This window comes from Podarcis muralis, chromosome 13 (genome assembly GCF_964188315.1).
Source record: "Podarcis muralis chromosome 13, rPodMur119.hap1.1, whole genome shotgun sequence".
Taxonomy (NCBI): domain Eukaryota; kingdom Metazoa; phylum Chordata; class Lepidosauria; order Squamata; family Lacertidae; genus Podarcis; species Podarcis muralis.
In genome coordinates, this window is record NC_135667.1 from 48,878,701 (window position 1) to 48,898,698 (window position 19,998).

At 48.0% G+C, this 19,998-nt stretch overlaps 1 protein-coding gene and 1 pseudogene across 2 annotated transcripts; one reads left to right on the forward strand and one right to left on the reverse strand.

Annotated features, from left to right (window-relative positions):
• Nucleotides 1-508: 508 nt before the first annotated feature.
• Nucleotides 509-3,593, reverse strand: LOC114581882 (heat shock protein HSP 90-beta pseudogene; annotated as a pseudogene). Its single transcript, XR_013390473.1, has 3 exons — nt 3,485-3,593; nt 3,245-3,299; nt 509-3,111 (listed from the first exon to the last, which is right to left on the reverse strand). The product of XR_013390473.1 is annotated as a heat shock protein HSP 90-beta pseudogene (transcript).
• A 6,011-nt stretch (nt 3,594-9,604) lies between these two features.
• On the forward strand, nt 9,605-17,992 carry SMIM19 (small integral membrane protein 19). The gene is made up of 3 exons (XM_028701747.2): nt 9,605-9,856; nt 11,267-11,391; nt 15,762-17,992. The coding sequence occupies exons 1-3, from the start codon at nt 9,684-9,686 to the stop codon at nt 15,827-15,829; spliced, it is 366 nt and encodes a 121-aa protein (XP_028557580.2). The 5' UTR covers nt 9,605-9,683; the 3' UTR covers nt 15,830-17,992.
• Nucleotides 17,993-19,998: the final 2,006 nt, after the last annotated feature.

The following is a 19,998-nucleotide window of genomic DNA, read 5'->3' on the forward strand; positions in this document are numbered from 1 at the left end:
TGAGAACCATTGGTTACCCTCACTTGCTTTAGCTGGCTGGTCAAAGCCTTTCCTGGGGTGTGGCTGCTGCTACACGCTGATGGCTTTTACAGACCCTCCAAGTGTCCCTATCTTCCAGGAACATCCCTAATTTGGAGAAGCCGTCTCGGTTTCTGATTTGATCCCACAATGCCCCACTTTTCCTTAGGATGTCTCTATTTTCATTGGGGAGATGCTGGAGGGTATGGAATTATCCAACCCCCGAGCTGTCTGAAGAAAATCCTGTAGAGGGAAGGTTTTTGTTTTTGTTTTAAAGTTTAATGTTTTATTATGTTTTTATATATGTAGGAAGCTGCCCAGAGTGGCTGGGGCAACCCAATCAGATGGGTAGGGTATAAATAGTAAAATTATCATTATGGAATGGGACATCCCTATTCTCACTGGAGAAATGTTGGAGGGCCTGCTTTTAGAAGCCACAGGCGACAATTACAAGACATTTGTACTGACAGTAAACACAGAACGAAAGTAATATATTGAAGCATTTAATGTGCCTTGTTTTCATCAAGGTAAACCACATTCTTTGTTATTTTAATTCCAGTAAAACAAAACCAAATACAAACAGCCAACAAGAGTACAAGTCCCTGCTGCTCTCTGAGGACAAAGGGCAGCAGTGAGGGAGGGAGGCAAGGAGTCAACTCACTGCTCTGTTAGTGGGGAGGACATTCACTGTGTTCACCTCAGCTATGGTAGGATGGATGCTTGGTGGCCCAGCAGAAAAAGGATAAAACCCGCATGGGGGGAGGGAAAACCTAAATCCAGTGGGCCGGTCCCTTTCCCCTAAAGCAGCATTTTTTCTGAACAAGCAGAAAGACAGATCAGATAGGTGTGGAGACCCCTTGTCCCACTGGCTACCAATTATACAGGAAGGTAGTGAGAGACTGCTGACGAAGGCCTGCCAGAGCCAGTCTTCCTGAGCAAGGCGATGGTGCAGGGAATGGATGGGGGCAAGACAGAGGGGGGGGGGGTCTCTTTAGTCCACCTCCTCCATGCGTGAGGCATCCTCGTCTCCTTCCAGAGGGGGAATATCTTCAGAGACAGCGGCACTAGGCTCTTCAGCAGCAACCTCATCTTCCTCAATCCCGAGTCCCAGCTTGATCATCCTAGAGATACGGTTGGAGTGAGTCTGTGGATCCTCCAAGGAGAAGCCAGAGGAAAGCAGTGCTGTCTCCAAGAGCAGCAACACAAGGTCCTTGAGGGCCTTGTCGTTCTTGTCTGCCTTGGCCTTCTGACGCAGTGTATCTACAATGGGGTGGTCAGGATTGATCTCCAGGTGCTTCTTGGCCATCATGTAGCCGGTGGTGGAGTTGTCTCGCAAGGCCTGGGCCTTCATGATACCTTCCATGTTGGTGGTCCAGCCATAGGTACAGCAGAGCAAGACGAGCAGCCTGTTTGAGACCATCACCTTGTCAACTTTCTTCTCCAGGATTTCCTTCATGAGTTCGCAAAGGTTCTCAAACTTGGCTTTGCTCTCCTCCATCTTCTTCTTCTTGTCCTCATTCTCTGGCAGCTCCAGCCCTTCTTTGGCGACGGACACCAAGGTCTTGCCATCAAATTCCTTCAGCTGCTGGACGCTCTACTCATCAATGGGCTCTGTCATGTACACCACCTCAAAACCACGTTTCCTCACTTGCTCCACAAAGGCAGAGTTAGCCACCTGCTCCTTGCTCTCACCTGTGATGTAAGAGATGCTTTTCTGGTTTTCCTTCATACGGGACACATATTCGGAGAGGGAATTCATCTTGTCGCCGGAGTGGGAAGTGTGATACCGCAACAGTTCTGACAGGCGTTCCCTGTTGGTAGAGTCCTCATGGATCCCCAGCTTGAGATTTTTGGAGAAGGCCTTGTAGAACTTCTTGTAGTTTTCTTTGTCCTCCACCAGCTCTGCAAAAAGCTCCAGGCATTTCTTGACGATGTTCTTGCGAATCACTTTGAGAATCTTGCTTTGTTGCAGCATCTCATGGGAGATGTTCAGGGGCAGATCCTCGGAGTCCACTACACCCCGGATGAAGTTCAGGTACTCAGGGATGAGTTCATCACAGCTGTCCATAATGAAGACGCGCCTCACATAGAGCTTGATGTTGTTCTTTTTCTTCTTGTTCTCAAAGAGGTCAATGGGGCCCGACGTGGGATGAAGAGAAGCCCGGAATTCCAACTGCCCCTCCACAGAGAAGCGCTTAACAGCCAGATGGTCTTCCCAATCATTAGTCAAGCTCTTGTAGAACTCGCCATACTCCTCCTGAGTGATGTCGTCAGGGTTTCGGTTCCAGATGGGCTTGGTCTTGTTCAGTTCCTCCTGGTCGATGTACTTTTCCTTGATCTTCTTGGTCTTCTTCTTGCTCTTGCCACCTTCCTCCTCTTCATCTGAGCCCACATCTTCAGTCTTGGGCTTCTCCTCCTCATCCTTGGGGGCTGCCTCTTCATCCTCCTTCTCCACTTTTTCCTCTTCCGCCTCATCGTCGCTGATTTCCTTCTCACGCTTCTTCTCCAGATAGAGGGTGATAGGGTAGCCGATGAACTGGGAGTGCTTCTTCACCACTTCCTTGATGCAACGTTCCTCCAGATATTCAGTCTGATCTTCCTTCAGGTGCAAGATCACTTTGGTACCACGGCCAATGGGTTCACCATGGTCAGTTTTGACAGTGAAGCAGCTGCCTGCAGATGACTCCCAGGCATACTGTTCATCATCGTTGTGCTTGGTGATAACCACAACCTTCTCAGCCACAAGGTAAGCAGAGTAAAAGCCCACACCGAGCTGTCCAATCATGGAGATGTCTGCATCAGCCTGCAAGGCTTCCATGAAGGCTTTGGTGCCAGACTTCGCAATGGTGCCCAGAATGTTGATAAGGTCTGCCTTTGTCATGCCAATACCGGTGTCCACCAAGGTGAGGGTGCGATCATGGGGATTGGGAATGATATCTATCTTCAGCTCTTTGCCACTTTCCAGCTTTGAGGGATCTGTCAGACTCTCATAGCTGATCTTGTCCAGTGCATCAGAGGCGTTGGAAATGATCTCCTGCATAAAGATTTCCAGTCCTTCAGCTGAGATCCAAACGCTCTGGAATTCGCCTCAACCTGTGTTTTTTTATAAAAAAAAGAAGGGGGGAAAGGACAGTCGTCAAGGACAATGGGAGCTGTAGTGAAGCAACCCCTGTAGGAAGGCCCCCAGCCTTCTCCCCGCCCCGTGCAAAGGTTCCCTTCCTCTTACCTGGTCTTTTGGGGGGAGGCTTGGGCAGCAGCCACAGCGGTGCAGGATCGAAATCCTGCAAGAAAGAAGGGATCTTTGAAGCACTGCTTCTTGGGCTCAAATCTTGTTGGCTGCTTTCGCAGCAGCATCTGGGTGGCCCCTGGGAGAAGAGGAGGCTGGACCAGATGGCCCCTTGGCCTGATCCTGCAGGCCCTCCTTGTGTGTGTCCTACGGCCCCCCTCCTCCCCTCTGTCCCATTACCTCAGGGGCGAGAGGCCGTTGTCTGGGCTCCAGTCCCTCCCGGAGGAATGCGGCGGTTCCACGGCTGTACTTATCCCTCGCTGCAAAACAAACAGAGACATCAGAAGGCTCCTGTCTCCCAGCCACACTAGTCCCAGTCTGGGGCAGGAGGGTGGGGGACCTGGGAAGGGGCATTTCCACTTACCTGATCTTAGAAGGGCTCCCCACTTCTCCACCGTACGGGCGTCCGACCGGCCTAGCACAGAAGCAACAGCCAAAGTCTCCTCCCTCAGCTGAGAAGCTGTTTTAATGGGAGGAAACTTTGGCTGCTGCTTCTGTGCCAAACCGGGCCGGGATGGAGCCATGCCCGTACGGAGGAGGGGCAGTGGGGACGCGCCGCGAGGGACGACAGCCGGGAACCGCCGGGATGTCTGGTTCTTTATTCCGGGAGCCGGCGCTGGAGCCTCATCCCTGGAGGCGTGGCCCTGTGGAGGAAGAAGGACATCACATGAGAATGGAAGCCACAGGTGGGACTCCCAAAACATGTTCCACAAAGATCCCTTCATTCCCTCTGCCCTCGTACCTGATGTTCGCCACGCTTCTCCAGGGATTTCGCCAGAACAAAATACGTGTTGGGGAAAGGCTCCCACACTGCAAAGGAAAAAAAAACATGAGTAGGCTCCTGGCTCCCTGCCATTCTAGCCCCAGTCTGGGGCATGAGGGTGGGGGACAAGGGAAGGAAGCATTCCTAGAATATGGGGCACTCAGTGGGCATTTCCACTTACCTGAGCTGGGAGCCTTTCCCCCTTTGTTCTGGCCGGCCTCTCGCCTAAGGAAGAAACAAGCTCAGTTAGTATGATTGGGGGAGAAAGGGAGAAATCTGGGATTGATCTCCACCAGAGCCAGATTATTCAATGGGCAGAGTAGGCCTATGGGCCAGGCAACAACGGATCAGAATAAGTACTGTTTGTTTTGCCTATTAATTATTGTTGGTTGCTAAAATAAAAAACGTATCAGGATATGATTTGCAAGGAGCCCAGGGATATTTTGACTGCCTAGGCGCCTCCACAGGTTTCAACCTGGAACTGTGCCCAACCAAGGGCCAACTTTGGGCTCTCAAATGTCAAGGGCGCCCTGTAGGCACAGCCGTAGCGGAGTGATCTTGCGCCCCTGGAGAACCGTCCAGATCGCGCCCCCTAGCCACGGTCGAATGAGCTCTTCTTTCTGCCTCTCCTCCAACCCTCCACCCTTTCCATTCACCCTCTATTAAAAACCTTTTCTTATGAGGCAATAGCCCAGCACACCAGCCGTGCCATCCTCAGACTGCACCACCCCTGCCACAGAAGGGCACAACATACCTGCTGATGTTGGTTTTGGACGTGGCACCGCTGGGCTGCTGCCTGGCCCGAGCCCTGACTGGCACTTCCAAACCACGGCCCTGCAAAGGAAGAAGGACATTTTACTCTCCTGCCAAAGGCATCCACTCTAGGAGACAGGGGTCCCGGGGACCCTCCCCAAAGATTTTCTTCTGGGGCAGATCGCCCTCCATATTTTCTCTCCCCCCAGCCACATCAGGGGGCGGCCAGCCAGCGGAGGGACCTAGGGGGCAGGTGGGAGGGTGATGGCCGCTCCCTGCAAGGCCCTTTCCACCTGGCCAGGGGGCCAGGCCCAGACCCACCAGCCAGCCCCACTGAAGAGGCTCCTCCTGAGGCCGGAGGAACATTGCCCAGCTATTGTTTTATTGTTTTATTGATTTATTATGCTGTAAACCGCTTTGAGATTTTTATTAAAAATATAAAGCGGTATAGAAATATAAATAAATAAATATGTGGGAAACAGATTCCCCAAGGAATTAACATACCACAATCTCCAGCGCTATTTGTTTATGCTGATGTCTTCCTGCCTGAGAACCTGTGAGACAGAAAGAAAAAAAAAAAAACAGAGGAAGTTACCAACCAGTACTGTATTTTTCGCACCATAGGACGCACCGGACAATAGGACACACCTTGTTTTAGAGGGGGAAGAACAAGAAAAAAAATTCTCCCCCTCTCTGCCCAGCGCCCCTTCAGTGAAGCGGCAGGAGGCGCTGCGCAGAGAGGGGGAGAACTTTCCCCCTCTTGTTTCCCCGCTCTAAAACAAGGTGCCGTTCAGGCGGCTTACCTTGGAAACCTGGAGAGCGAGAGGGGTCAGTGTGCACCGACCCCTCTCCCTCTCCAGGCTTCAGGTTCCTTTCGACCTGCTCTTTGGGGCTGGCAGGGGAAGCCCACCACCAGCCCCAAAGAGCAGGTCAGGGAGCAGCGGAAAGGCACAGCGGAGAGGCTGCTGCCATAGTCGCGCGTCAAATTTCCAGCTGGGAGAGGGTCGCGGGGCTATGGCTTCTTCGCTCCATAGGACGCACACACATTTCCCCTTCATTTTTGAAGGGGAAAAAGTGTGTCCTATAGAGCGAAAAATATGGTAATTCACAACAGAAAATATCCTGCCCACAGCCAGCCCCGGCTGGGCTCCAAACTCCAACCATCTCCTTACCAGCCAGATGCACTGACCCCTTGCAATTCTGCCTGGGCTGGAGAAAGGGGACAGAGAAGCGTTTTGCTCTCTGTCCCTCAGGACATGGATATGAGAGCCACACCATGCAGCCCTGACAATATCTCAAGGGCTGTCACAGGGAGGAGGGAGAAAGATTGTTTTCTCCTGCTCCAGAGGCCCTCAGGACCTGAAGCCGTGGATTCAAGCTACAATAAGGAGATTCTGACTCAACTTCAAGAAAAGCTTTCTGACAGCAAGAGCTGTTTGACAGTGGGAAGAAATCCCTCAGGAGGCAGTAGACTTTCCTTCCTTGGAGGTTCTTCAGCAGAGGTGGGATGGCCATCTGCCATGGATGCTTTAGCTGGGGGTTGGTCTAGATGACCCTTGGGGTCCCTCCCAACTCTACAATTCTATAATCCTATGGGGTTCCAGGTTCTTACCTTTGCGAAGGTCAGCCATAGCAGTGTAACTCAGTAACTCAGTTCACAGTAGTGGGGCAGAGTTATGCTATTAAAGCGAGTCTGAATGTTGGGGGGGAGGCAGTTGAGAGTTGGTTGAGAGTGGTGGGTTCTAGAAGGGGGGGGGGCAAGGGACGGCTTCCGATTGGCTGAAGGAGCTTCCTGCTCTCAGAAGGAAGCCATGTCAGATGTTGGGCTTCCAAAGAACGTTCCCAAGCCGGACACTCACTTATAATTATTTCATTTATTAAATTTATATTTCACCCTTTCTCCCGAAGGAGGCCAGAATGACACGGGATGTGGGTCTGTTCTTGGCAGTTTCCCGTAGATATGACACAGCTGAGGTGCAACTGGGAACATTGTTTGAATAAAAACCACTGACTTCAAAGTGCCAAAACTTACCTGCTGCTTTAGATGTGTGTCAGCAATGCAGACAATATTGGCTAGATTTCTTATTCTGTTGTATTGCTGCTAGATTCTGGCTTCCTCACATATAAATGTGGCAGACACACTTAAAGAACAAATACTGTTGCTTCCATCATGCCTACTTGGACCCATCAACCCTTACATCCGTGCCCTATTTGCATCCTTAAATAATTCAATAAATACACTCAAATAACAACAGCAACTGTGCAGCTGTGAAAAATTCACTCTGTGTGATTTTCTCCTATATTGTTAGTTATTCCCCTTGCAGAAGAAGAAGAGGGTGGGGCTCTTCGTCTCCCTGCCCATCCCTTTCCCCACAGAAGCAGCCTTCTGCTTTCCTTTCACTTGGCTGAATCAGGCCCCACAGGTTTAATCAGATGTGCATCCAAGGGCCAATTCTGACTATCTGTACTATGTACACCCAGTTTACTGTGCGGTCCTCTAAGGAGGCCTTTCCCATCCACTGTCCTCTTTTCCAAAGAGCGTTGTTGGTAGCGATGGCCTTGGCTATCCATGCCAATGAGCCTTTGATAGTATGTCCACCACTTAGGAGTCCCAACGAAAGCAGAGCAGAAGGGGTGCTGCCGCCGCTATGGAGCTTGTGGCAAAGCTTAGGCTCTTAACTCTTCCTTTAGCATCACTGAGGCATCTGATCAAGGCCTGTATTTTAAAATGAGCTTAAAAGATTTGCAAATGTTTCATGCCAGGCAGAAAACCATCTGGCTAAGTACTTTTTTTCAGTTGTTTATCCTCCTGGACAAGGGCCCCTCTGATTTATAGCAAGTAACAGGAGACAGGTTTCTCAAAGTTGTAAAAGGGAAATACAGGCTGGGAGCAAAGGTTACACTGACCCTACATATTACAGAATACAATCAAGCTGCAAAAACACTAATTAAGAGTTGGTAAATAGTAAGATCACTGTTTAGATAGAATTTAATACCATGAGCCATTTGTTTTAGCCATTTGTTTTGGAATGTAGGGGCAAAAGGTGATCTGGTAATTAAGGTGCCTTGTCGAGGCAAATGTAAGATATATGGCTACTTGTCTGCCATTTATGGATAGAAGGAAATATAGCTTTTTGTTTCCCATAAAAGGTAATAGGAAATGGGTGTATCTTTTATGATTGGTTCTAGCAAACAGCCAATAGGAATTTCAACCAGGCTGATTGGACAGAGGCAGCCAAAGGAGGAGCAAGGGGGCTGGGTTGAGGAAATATAAGTGCTGGCCATCAGGGCTGGAGGGCAGGCAGAGCTTTGGTAACCATATACCACTGTGCCTATCATTTATTTGTCTGACAAATAAATTATTTTAATTTCTCTATTGCTGCGTTGAATATTTCATTCCAGCTAAGCGTTAACCACAAGCAGGGTGCTACACTTAGGCTCTTAACTCTTCCTTTAGCATCACGGGATTGTGGAGCTGGGAGGGGCCACAAGGACAATCCAGCCCCCTGCAAAGCAGGAATCTTTCAGCCAAAGTGGGGCTTCAACCCACGACCCTGAGGTTAAGAGTCAGGCTCTCCTGGCTGAGCCATGACTGGTGGTCAGCATTTAATCTCGGCCTCTCTGGCAGTGAGGAGCATTGCACCCCTTTGCCACATTTGGGGGTGTTTTTGGAAGAAGCTGGAGGCCACCACTGTATATTCTCCCATATTACATGTTTAAGGTTACATGTTATCTTTATCATCCCCATTCTATAAATCAGAGCTTCCCAATTTTAAACACAATACAGTGGTACCTCAGGTTAAGTACTTAATTCATCCCGGAGGTCCGTTCTTAACCTGAAACTGTTCTTATCCTGAAGCACCACTTTGGCTAATGGGGCCTCCTGCTGCTGTTGCGCCGCTGGAGCACAATTTCTGTTCTCATCCTGAAGCAAAGTTCTTAACCTGAAGCAATATTTCTGGGTTAGCGGAGTCTGTAACTTGAAGCGTATGTAACCTGAAGCGTATGTAACCTGAGGTACCACTGTATATCCGGAATAAGGTCTTGAGGCTTACTTGCATATGAAAAGATTTTAATCCAAAGATATTGGAAGTAATAAGAACTACCCACTGACAGTTATGTCATTTTAATAACCCATCATCCCTTTCCCCCCCTTTTTTGTATTCTTCTGGAGTTTTTTCCCCCTGTAAAAATTTTTGGGGCCCCCAAATGTTTTGAAGAATACATGGATAAACACTGTTCAAAAAAGAACAGGCTGATATGCTTAGACTAAAGGAGTGAAGTGGGAAAGGCACGTTTTAAAGAGATTAAATAAAAAACCTAATGATTGCAACGATAGCATTGAAAATAACATATGAGGAAGTCGAGGAGTTGTGGAGGGGAGTCACGGGGTGTGGTGATGGGAAGTCTGTAAATAGTGGTTTATTTTTGTGTGTATTGCATAGCTGTCAACTTTTCCCTTTTCTTGCGAGGAATCCTATTCGGAATAAGGGAATTGCTCTTAAAAAAGGGAAACGTTGACAGCTACGGTGTATTGATTTGGGTTTTTTTCTTTTTACTTTTTGCATTATCAAAACTCAATAAAATTTTAAAAATATTTTTTTTGGGGGGGGCAAGAGACTGGGACCCTAAGCTATAGGTTGTTTAGCTTATACGTAAATCCGGCCCTGCGTGCGCCAAAAATGCGCTTGCAAAACTCAATCCAAAGCCACCCGGAAACCAGCAGCGGCGCGCAATGGCATTGCAATTGCATTTCTTTGCAAATCCAGGGCTCTTTCCGCAGGACGTGACATCAGGCGCCGGCCTCTTCCTCCCTGTTTCCCTGCCCGGCTGCGGGCGCATCTCCCCCGCGGATTCTCCCCCATGGCCGGGGCGCGGGTGCTGGGCGAGAGCGGGGGCGGAGGGGGCGCTGCTGCAGCCGCCGCCGCCGCCGCGGCCCCCATGGACTACTCGGTGCACGAGGCTTGGAACGAGGCCACCAACGTCTACCTGCTGGCCGTGCTGGCCAGCCTGGCTCTGCTGGTGTACGCGCGCAGGTGGGCTCCCCCCATCTCTCTGTCGGGGCCAATATAGGTCGGCGGCACTGCAGCCTGCCCTTCGGAACTCCCCGCCGCTGGAGAGCCAGCAGGGCGTCTGCAGAGACGCCCGCGGCGCACTGCTGGGAATGTCCCACCGCCTTTAGAGTGGCGGCACCAGCCCTTCGGAACTCCCCGCCACTTGAGATCCAGCAGGGCGCCTGCAGAGACGCCTTTAGCGTGGCGGCGTTTGCCCTTCGGAACTCCCCGCTACTTGAGATCCAGCAGGGCGCCTGCAGAGACGCCTTTAGCGTGGCGGCGCCTGCCCTTCGGAACTCCCCGCCACTGGAGATCCAGCAGGGCGCCTGCAGAGACGCCTTTAGCGTGGCGGTGCCTGCCCTTTGCGACTCCCCGCCACTTGAGATCCAGCAGGGCGCCTGCAGAGACGCCCGCTGCACACGGTTGGGAACGCACCCCACGCGCCCACCCTTCGGAACTCCCTGTCACTTGAGATCCAATAGGGCATCGGCAGAGACGACCACTGTGCAATGTTGGGAAGCCCCCACTGCCTTTAGAGTGGTGGCACCTGCCCTTTGCGACTCCCCGCCACTTGAGATCCAGCGGGGCGCCTGCAGAGATGCCCGTCCTGCCTTTAGTGTGGCGGCGCCCGCCCTTCGAAACTCCCTGCCACTTGAGATCCAGCAGGGCGCCTGCAGAGATGCCTTTAGTGTGGCGGCGCCTGTCCTTCGGAACTCCTTGCCACTTGAGATCCAGCAGGGCGCCTGCAGAGACGCCCGCTGCGCAAGTTTGGGACCCCCCCTCACTTTAGCATGGCGGCGTCTGCCCTTCAGAACTCCCCGCCATTGGAGATCCAGTGCAGACTTCCCTGCGCTCTTTCCGGCGCCTGCCTAAAGGAAGCCACTCACGCGCTTGGGAAGTCTAGGTGGCGTGAATCTGCTTGAGTGTTTCCTTTTTTTGCTTTGCATGTTTTCAAAGTAGGCGTGTGTGGATTTTTCTCGAACTTGTTTTGAGTCATTTTGTGAGGGGTTTTTTCTTTTAAGCCGTGGAGATGTTTTATGGCACAGGCAAATAATGTGTAAAAAGGCAGTTGTGATCATGGCGTGAAGTTCATGGAAGGATGGGGTGGAGTAAAGAGGAAGTGTGATGTTCAGAGTGGGGTCAGCCTGTAATAATAATAATAACATAGTCTCTGAAGGGGATAGTGGTGGTATCCTGCAGTGGTGGTAAGACTTGCCGCCTAAAGGAACAGGCTAATTCTTGTGCTACGGTCGTCTAATAAATGTCCCAAGCAAGCACAAATTTCATGGTTCTGCAGATTATCTTGCCGCTTACAACTGGAGGAGACATGATATGACCCTTTATTATTTATTACTTTATTGTTTACATGTTGCCTGTCCTCTCGAATTTTAGAAATAAAAGGAAGATCATGAGGATTTTTACGCTACCTCCTGCTGTAGAAGTACCGCCTGAGCCAAACTTTTACGACAGTGTGAAAAAAATTCGTCTACGGCAGCAGCTAGAGATGTACTCTATCGGTAGGTATACTCCGTCGGTAGACTCCCAGTACGTTTCTGAGCAGAATTCAAAGCGTTGAATTAAAGACGTAAAACGGCCTCAGCCCAGTATACCTGAAGGAGCGTCTCCACCTCCATCATTCAGCCCGGGCACTGAGATCCAGCTCTGAAGGCCTTCTGGCAGTTCCCTTTAAAAATGTGTTTTTTGGGGTGGGGTTAGTGGATTGTTGTTTTAAGTTTACATATTTTGTGGCTTTATATTCTGATTTAATTCTGTGAGCCGCCCTGACACCTGCGGGTATAGGGTGATATATAAATTCAATAAATAATAATAATAAATAATAATAAAAGTTGCAGGGAACCAGGTAGGGGGCCTTCCCGGTGGTGGCACCCTCCCTGTGGAACACCCTCCCATCAGATGTCAAGGAGATAAAGAACTACACAACTTTTATAAGACATCTGAAGGCAGCAGCCCTGTATTGGGAATTTTTTTATGTTTGAAGTTTTTTTATGTTTTTATATTTTGCTGGAAGCCACCCAGAGTGGCTGGGGAAACCCAGATAGGGTGTCGTCGTCGTATATTTAAAGATACAGAGCTTCTAAAGATACAGAGCATCTATTCTTTATTGCAATTCATAACTGAATATATGTCAAAAGGAGACTCAGAATAGAAATAAACATTCAGGATATTTCAAAACTCATGATAGATGTTTCAAATGTTTCCAAGCTTATGAGGGTACAGCTCTCTTCCTACATGTTATACAGAGAGGTGCAAAGGGAAAATCAAAACCAGGGGTCAGCAGACTTTTTCAGCAGGGGGCCAGTCAACTGTCCCTCAGACCTTGTGGAGGGCCAGACTATATTTTGGGGGCGGAAATGAACGAATTCCTATGCCCCACAAATAGCCCAGAGATGCATTTTAAATAAAAGCACACGTTCTATGAATGTAAAAACACCAGGCAGGCCCCACAATAACCCAGAGATGCATTTTAAATAAAAGGACACATTCTACTCATGTAAAAACACGCTGATCCCTGGACCGTCCGCGGGCCAGATTGAGAAGGCGATTGGGCCAGATCCAGCCCCCAGGCCTTAGTTTGCCTACCCATGGTCAAAACTATAGTATTGTGGAATCTCAGTCAGTATACAGGACGCAGGATAGCTGTGAATAAGTGGAGTCACAAATCCCAATGGACGTTCCAGGATTTGCAGTTGGTTAGCTATGCTGGTGAATCTTGCCCCATTAGTGCCTAGATGGGCAGTAGGCTGTTATGACCATGTGGTCATAAGAGGGCATACAACTGTTCATATGTTTCACCTCCTATTTACTGATAATGAGAGGAGTACAGTGGTACCTCGGGTTAAGAACTTACCGTATTTTTCGCACCATTGGACGCACCGGACAATAGGACGCACCTTGTTTTAGAGGGGGGAAAACAAGAAAAAAAAATCTCCCCCTCTCTGCCCAGCGCCCCTGCCGCGAAGCGGCAGGAGGCGTTGCGCAGAGAGGGGGAGAATTTCCCCCTTTTCTTTCCCCCCTCTAAAACAAGGTGCCCTTCAGTCGCCTTCAGGCAGCTACCTCGGATGCCTGGAGAGGGGTGGGTGCGCAGCGACCCCTCTCCTCTCCAGGCTTCAGGTTCCTTTCGACCTGCTCCTTGGGGCTGGCGGGGGGAAGCCCACCACCAGCCCCAAAGAGCAGGTTGGGGAGAAGCGGAAAGGCGCGCAGCGGAGAGGCTGCTGCCATAGTCGCGCGTCACCTCTCCAGCTGGGAGAGGGTCGCTGGGCTACGGCTTCTTTAGCCCCCCGCGCGCTCTCCCGGTTGGAGAGGTGACGCGCGGCTATAGAGGCTCCTGCCATTGCCGCACGTCACATCTCCAGCCGGGAGAGGGTCGCGGGGGGCTTCTTTTGCCCCGCGCGCGCTCTCCCAGCTGGAGAGGTGACGCTCGGCTATGGAGGCTCCTGCCATAGCCGCGCATCACCTCTCCAGCCGGGAGAGGGTCGCGGGGCTATGGCTTCTTCGCTCCATAGGACGCACACACATTTCCCCTTCATTTTTGAAGGGGGAAAAGTGCGTCCTATAGAGCGAAAAATACGGTAATTCGTTCTGGAGGTCTGTTCTTAACCAGAAACTGTTAACCTGAAGCACCACTTTAGCTAATGGGGCCTCCTGCCACTGCACCGCCGCTGCACAGTTTCTGTTCTCATCCTGAAGCAAAGTTCTTAACCCGAGGTACTATTTCTGGGATAGCGGAGTCTGTAACTTGAAGCGTATGTAACCTGAAGCATATGTAACCTGAAGCGTATGTAACCCGAGGTACCACTGTAGTGTTCATTTGAGTTATGATGTCCTGGTAAATGGATGTTCAGCCAGCCTAGATCAGAAACAAGTAGGTGTACAAGTGGGACTTGCAAGTAAATGTTGCAGGGTGCTGTTCAGGGTGCCAGCCAGCCATGCTTTTTTCTAGGATAATTCCTCCATGGGATTTCCATGTGTCCAGCCACCCCACCCCACCCCTGCCCTAACAGAGGCTCAGTGTTCTGTAGTAGCTTCATTGGGCTTTTGCAAGAAAAATGCTTTTTTTTTTGTACTTCTGCAGACCCCAAGACTGCTTGATACCTCTCTGTTTTGGTGTTGCTTTGGTTCGATGTTAGTATATAGGTTGGCAGTATTTATCCTTTGAAATCATGGTCCAGGTACTCTCCAAAGGAGGTTCTCTATTCAGTATAATGAAAACAAAAGGAATACCTGTGAGACTGATGTGCACAAAAGTTTGCTCAAAGCCAGACACAGAATACAAAACAAGAAGTTGCCAGTGTCCAGGTTTCCCTGCAATTTTTGTTGTTGTTGTTTAGTCATGTCCGACTCTTTGTGACCCCATGGACCAGAGCACGCCAGGCACTTCTGTCTTCCACTGCCTCCCGCAGTTTGGTCAAAGTCATGTTGGTAGCTTCAAGAACACTGTCCCACCATCTCGTCCTCTGTCGTCCCCTTCTCCTTGTGCCCTCCATCTTTCCCAACATCAGGGTCTTTTCCAGGGAGTCTTCTCTTCTCTTGAGCCTCAGCTTCAGGATCTGTCCTTCCAGTGAGCACTCAGGATCTGTCCTTCCAGTGAGCACTCAGGGCTGATTTCCTTCAGAATGGATAGGTTTGATCTTCTTGCAGTCCATGGGACTCTCCAGAGTCTCCTCCAGCACCATAATTCAAAGGCATCAATCCTTCTGCGATCAGCCTTCTTTATGGTCCAGCTCTCACTTCCATACATCACTACTGGGAAAACCATAGCTAGAGCGACATATTTTTTGGGGGGGCTACTCTTGGCCTTTTTGTCAAGCTTCCCATTTTTTATTCTAGGGATGTAAAACCAGTTTACAAAATCTTGCAGAATTACAATGGGTTTATCGTTTGTCAGTGATTTTTCTTACTGACAGTGTCCCATTACACCCCCACTTTTCCTTCTAAGCAAACCCTCTGAAAAACAAAACATCATTCCATGTATAACCTTAGTATCAAACTTCGTTAGCAAGTTGGGGTGTGATTTCGCAATGCCTGCCATTGTTGGACATGTGCTTGCATCTATTGCTTCTATGACTTTAAATCGCTAAATGATGTGCCGGTAACAATTACTATTAAATGTGGACATTTTGCACTCGTGACAGAAGGCAATTTTTTATCCTAAAATGAGTGCATTGGAATTTGCTGAATGTGTATTGTGCTGAATTAGTTTGTTAGCTAACAGATAAACAATGGTTTTGAAGTAACTACATGTTGTTGCTGTTTTTTTTTAGGAGGGGCAGAATCTTACAATAGGAATTTAACAATTCCCTGTATGTTTACTTAGAAGCAAGTCCCACTGAGTTCAGTAGGGCTTAATTTCTAGTAATACCGCCTCTGCTGGTATGCCCCACGGAGGACCTTAAGGTCCATAAATTGCAACACCCTAGAGGTCCCGGACCCTAAGGAACTCAGATTAGCCTCAACCAGAGCCAGGGCCTTCTCAACACTGGCTCCAGCCTGGTGGAACGCTCTGTTTCATGAGACCAGGGCCCTGTGGGATCTGATTTCTTTCCGCAGGGCCTGTAAGACAGAGTTGTTCCGCCTGGCCTTTGGCTTAGAATCAGTTTGATTCCCTCCCTCTCTTTCTTTTTCCTTTCTCCTCCTGTGAAGAGGCTGCATCCTAATGTTTTAATGTTGTATTTTAATCTTGTTTTTTAAATTGTATTTTAATCAGCTTGTTTTTATTATTGGTTGTTAGCCGCCCTGAGCCGTCTTGGCTGGGGAGGGCGGGGTATAAATAAAATTTATTATTATTATTATTAATAATAAATATAATAATAATAATAATATGTTTAGGATTGCAGTCTAATATATCCAAATGTGTTTATTTTTCTAGCAAGGAAATATGATCACCAGCAGCAACCGCAGAAGCAGAGTGATAGTGTACAGCTATTGGTGGAATGAAGTCTCGAAGCTCTGAAGCCGAGAGGATGATGGAAAGCTTGGGATGTAGTCCTTTTCAATGCGACTTGAATAGTATAGTGATTTGTATTCGTAATTATTGCCTTGAGAAGACGTATGTAAATGTACAGCGAGCATTTTCTGAAATCGGGAAAATTAACATGGCTGATACATATTGGCCCTGTTTTCCAGTTTGCATTACAAATGATTTCCAGTAAAAGTAGGAGTAGATAAAGTTAAAACAGGGCTGCTGGGACGTTCAGTGTGGGTATCACAGCTATTCCCATTCAGAAGGGATGAGAAAGGCACATGACATTTGATGTGCCTCAGTGCAGTTAATAAAGTAGTTGGTGCTGGCAGAAAACAGAATATATACTTAGAGGCTCACAATAAATACCAAATGTCTTGCTTGGGTTATAGAATATAGATGAAGAGATAAAAATATTAGAATGTACAATTTTTCCTTTTTGACCAGGTAAACAGTGGTGGATATAACAATAAGTAGTTAAGGAAGTTCATGTGAAGGCTCTGCAGGGCATGAATATTTTTCTTTTTACCTGTTTTACTTTTCTTCCTGGTTTTTTCTTTAATATTATTAAGTTCCATTGTTGTTGCAGCTGCTGTTGTTTTTAAGCCAGGATACTTCCAGTTAAAATTACTTAGAACCATTGAACTCAGTGGAATTAAGCTGTTTAGGCAGTTGTGCCTGGGCAGTCTGTGGTCCTAATTAGAACTAAAATAAACTTAAAATGTTTTTGGAGAAATGCCCATTTGACTAAGTCAGTAGCAAAGCTGCAATTCTTTATGGGGTGAGCACATTTTCTTATTGGGTTGTTAAATGGCACTTTAATGCGGCACTGTTACAAAGAGGGTTACATAGCTGGAGCACAAGATAGTAAAACTGTTCTGAGCAATTACAGCTAGAATTGCCTGGATTACAGATCTACCTTTAATGGTCAGTTATAAATGTATTTGCAAATATGTCAGACAAAACTGATTCTGGTGGAATAATGGAGTGATTAGGTGATGCAAATAATTTAGATGCAGGTGCTCATAAATATTGGGAGAAATGTGAAAAAATTGTTCGAGGCACTTTTGAAAACATAAACATGTGACGAATTAAACAATGAATTGCATCCCTAAGTAGGTGGTGACTTTCCAATTATGGTTAAAAAGAAAAAGAGCAGATTAACAAATTTCTGTCTAGTGTTAAATAGCCATTTCCAACACTTGTCAAATTTTTATTGTTTATGCCCCACGTCTCCTGAACTGCAGCCCTGTGCATAAAAAACTAGGGAACCAATGTGCTCAAGTATCTTATCACAGCCAAAGTTCCTTATTCTCCCTTCCACTTCCAATAGTGGTGTGAAAGTTTCTGGTGTGAAAGTTTAATGGTGTGAAAGTTTAATGCTTTGGCTGTAGTGAGACAACTATTCAAAGAGTTTCCTATTTGGACTGCAGATGGAGTTCAGTAGTCCATCCTTCTATACTTGGGATTTGGTCTCTGTTATATCACCACGACCCCTCTTTGCGATCCTTTGCAGATTTCCTGCGTTCGCAGCACAGACTAGTGGGGATGAGCTTTCAGTCTGGACAAGTGTAATCAATCAGATGAGCAGTTTAAGGGCTGATGTTCACATCATGTTGGGGCAGCTTTTCGTAGATATAAAAGTTACCCCAAGATCTGCATTTCTGGGTGCTATATTGTGGGAGCTTGGAGCTTGCCAATCTTGGCTGTAGCGACTTCAGTGATTGTGTAGTAACAACAAAAAGGAAAGTGAATCAAGTGAATTTCTTATCCTGTATATGTATGAGGAACCCAAGGACATCCTAGTGCAGGCATAGGCAAACTTGGCCCTCCAAATGTTTTTGGGACTACAACTCCCATCATCCCTGTCCACTGGTCCTGTTAGCTAGGGATGATGGGAGTTGTAGGCCCAAAACATCTGGAGGGCCGAGTTTGCCAATGCCTGTCCTAGTGTATCACTTGTGAATATGCAACTACATAGTATTATTGTAATATAATGTATCACTTCCATTGGACTGTCTGGTACTATTGTGCCCTGGGTAGCAGCTGTACACTTGCCCTTGCAAAATGCTCCCGTACTTTCAGTGTATAAAATGTTTTTGTATTTTATTTTTAACAGTAAAATGCATTTAAAGTTGGGTCTGTGTGAAGCTTATTTTTCCTGAGCGAACAGCATTTTGATGGGTAACATGCATGTAAGTTTTAAAATATATTTCTTACAAGGATGCACGTTAAGAATTATTTATCAGACCTAATATCTAGTGAGGGATGCGGGTGGTGCTGTGGGTTAAACCACAGAGCCTAGGACTTGCCGATCAGAAGGTTGGCGGGTCGAATCCCTGCGACAGGGTGATCTCCCGTTCCTCGGTCCCTGCTCCTGCCAACCTAGCAGTTCAAAAGCACGTCAAAAGTGCAAGTAGATAAATAGGTACCGCTCCGGCGGGAAGGTAAACGGCATTTCCGTGCGCTGCTCTGGTTCACCAGAAGTGGCTTAGTCATGCTGGCCACATGACCCGAAAGCTGTACGCCAGCTGCCTCGGCCAATAAAGCGAGATGAGCGCCGCAACCCCAGAGTCGGCCACGACTGGACCTAATGGTCAGGGGTCCCTTTACCTTTGCCCTTTACTCCCACCAGGCTCTGAAGGCTTGCGAATAGGAGCCTGTTCTGGGGGCTGGGGAAGCTTGGGCCTGGAGGGGGAAAATAATTCCCCCCCTTTATTCCCCCCCCTGAAAAAAACTAGGTGCGCCCTATGGGCTGGTGCGCCCTATAGAGCGAAAAATACAGGATATAAAGCAGATATTCTGGGGGAACCTCCATTCCTCATCACCACTATGAGCTGAATAAAGAGAATGAAATCTTTTCCAGGGAGTCTTCTCTTCTCATGAGGTGGCCAAAGTATTGGAGCCTCAGCTTCAGGATCTGTCCTTCCAGTGAGCACTCAGGGCTGATTTCCTTCAGAAGGGATAGGTTTGATCTTCTTGCAGTCCATGGGACTCTCCAGAGTCTCCTCCAGCACCATAATTCAAAGGCATCAATCCTTCTGCGATCAGCCTTCTTTATGGTCCAGCTCTCACTTCCATACATCACTACTGGGAAAACCATAGCTAGAGCGACATATTTTTTGGGGGGGCTACTCTTGGCCTCCCGCAGTTTGGTCAGACTCATGTTTGTAGCTTTGAGAACACTGTCCCACCATCTCGTCCTCTGTCGTCCCCTTCTCCTTGTGCCCTCCATCTTTCCCAACATCAGGGTCTTTTCCAGGGAGTCTTCTCTTCTCATGAGGTGGCCAGAGTATTGGAGCCTCAGCTTCAGGATCTGTCCTTCCAGTGAGCACTCAGGGCTGATTTCCTTCAGAAGGGATAGGTTTGATCTTCTTGCAGTCCATGGGACTCTCAAGAGTCTCCTCCAGCCCCATAATTCAAAAGCATAAATTCTTTGGCGATCAGCCTTCTTTATGGTCCAGCTCTCACTTCCATACATCACTACTGGGAAAACCATAGCTTTGACTATACTGATCTTTGTCGGCAAGGTGATGTCTCTGCTTTTTGGGATGCTGTCTAGGTTTGTTGGATGGATATAATAATAATAATAATAATAATAATAATAATAATAATAATAATAATAATAATAATTTATTATTTGTACCCCGCCCATCTGGCTGGGTTTCCCCAGCCACTCTGGGCGGCTTCCATAGAAACCAAAGATACAGTAAAATATCACAGATTAAAAACTTCCCTGAACATTATAATAATAATAAATAATAATAATAATAATAATAATAGGTTTGTTGGATGGATATAATAATAATAATAATAATAATAATAATAATAATAATAATAATAATAAATAAAATATTTTATTATTTTATTTATACAAATAAACCACCCCCAAGCTCTTATCCGCGCCAAACGAGGCTCCGGGGAACCTATCCGTGTGTCCACCCCCCCCAAAAAAAACAACCAGAAGCACCCAGGCGGCGGGGTGTTACCCCATTCGTCCTCCGCGCTCCTTCCGCTTCCGGCGGCGCTTTCCTATTTCGCCCCCCCCGCCCTTCCACCGCGATCTTATTTTCCTGGTGCACATCCGGGTCCTTGCCGGCGTGCTTGGCGCCCGTTGTGCAGGAGAGAGAGCGGGCGCGCGCGC

Coding starts and splice junctions, on each gene's coding strand:
- SMIM19 (XM_028701747.2), top strand. CDS start 9,684: ATGGCCGGGGCGCGGGTGCTGGGCGAGAGCGGGGGCGGAGGGGGCGCT. Junction 9,857..11,266: donor CTGCTGGTGTACGCGCGCAG/GTGGGCTCCCCC, acceptor CTCGAATTTTAG/AAATAAAAGGAAGATCATGA. Junction 11,392..15,761: donor GCTAGAGATGTACTCTATCG/GTAGGTATACTC, acceptor TTATTTTTCTAG/CAAGGAAATATGATCACCAG.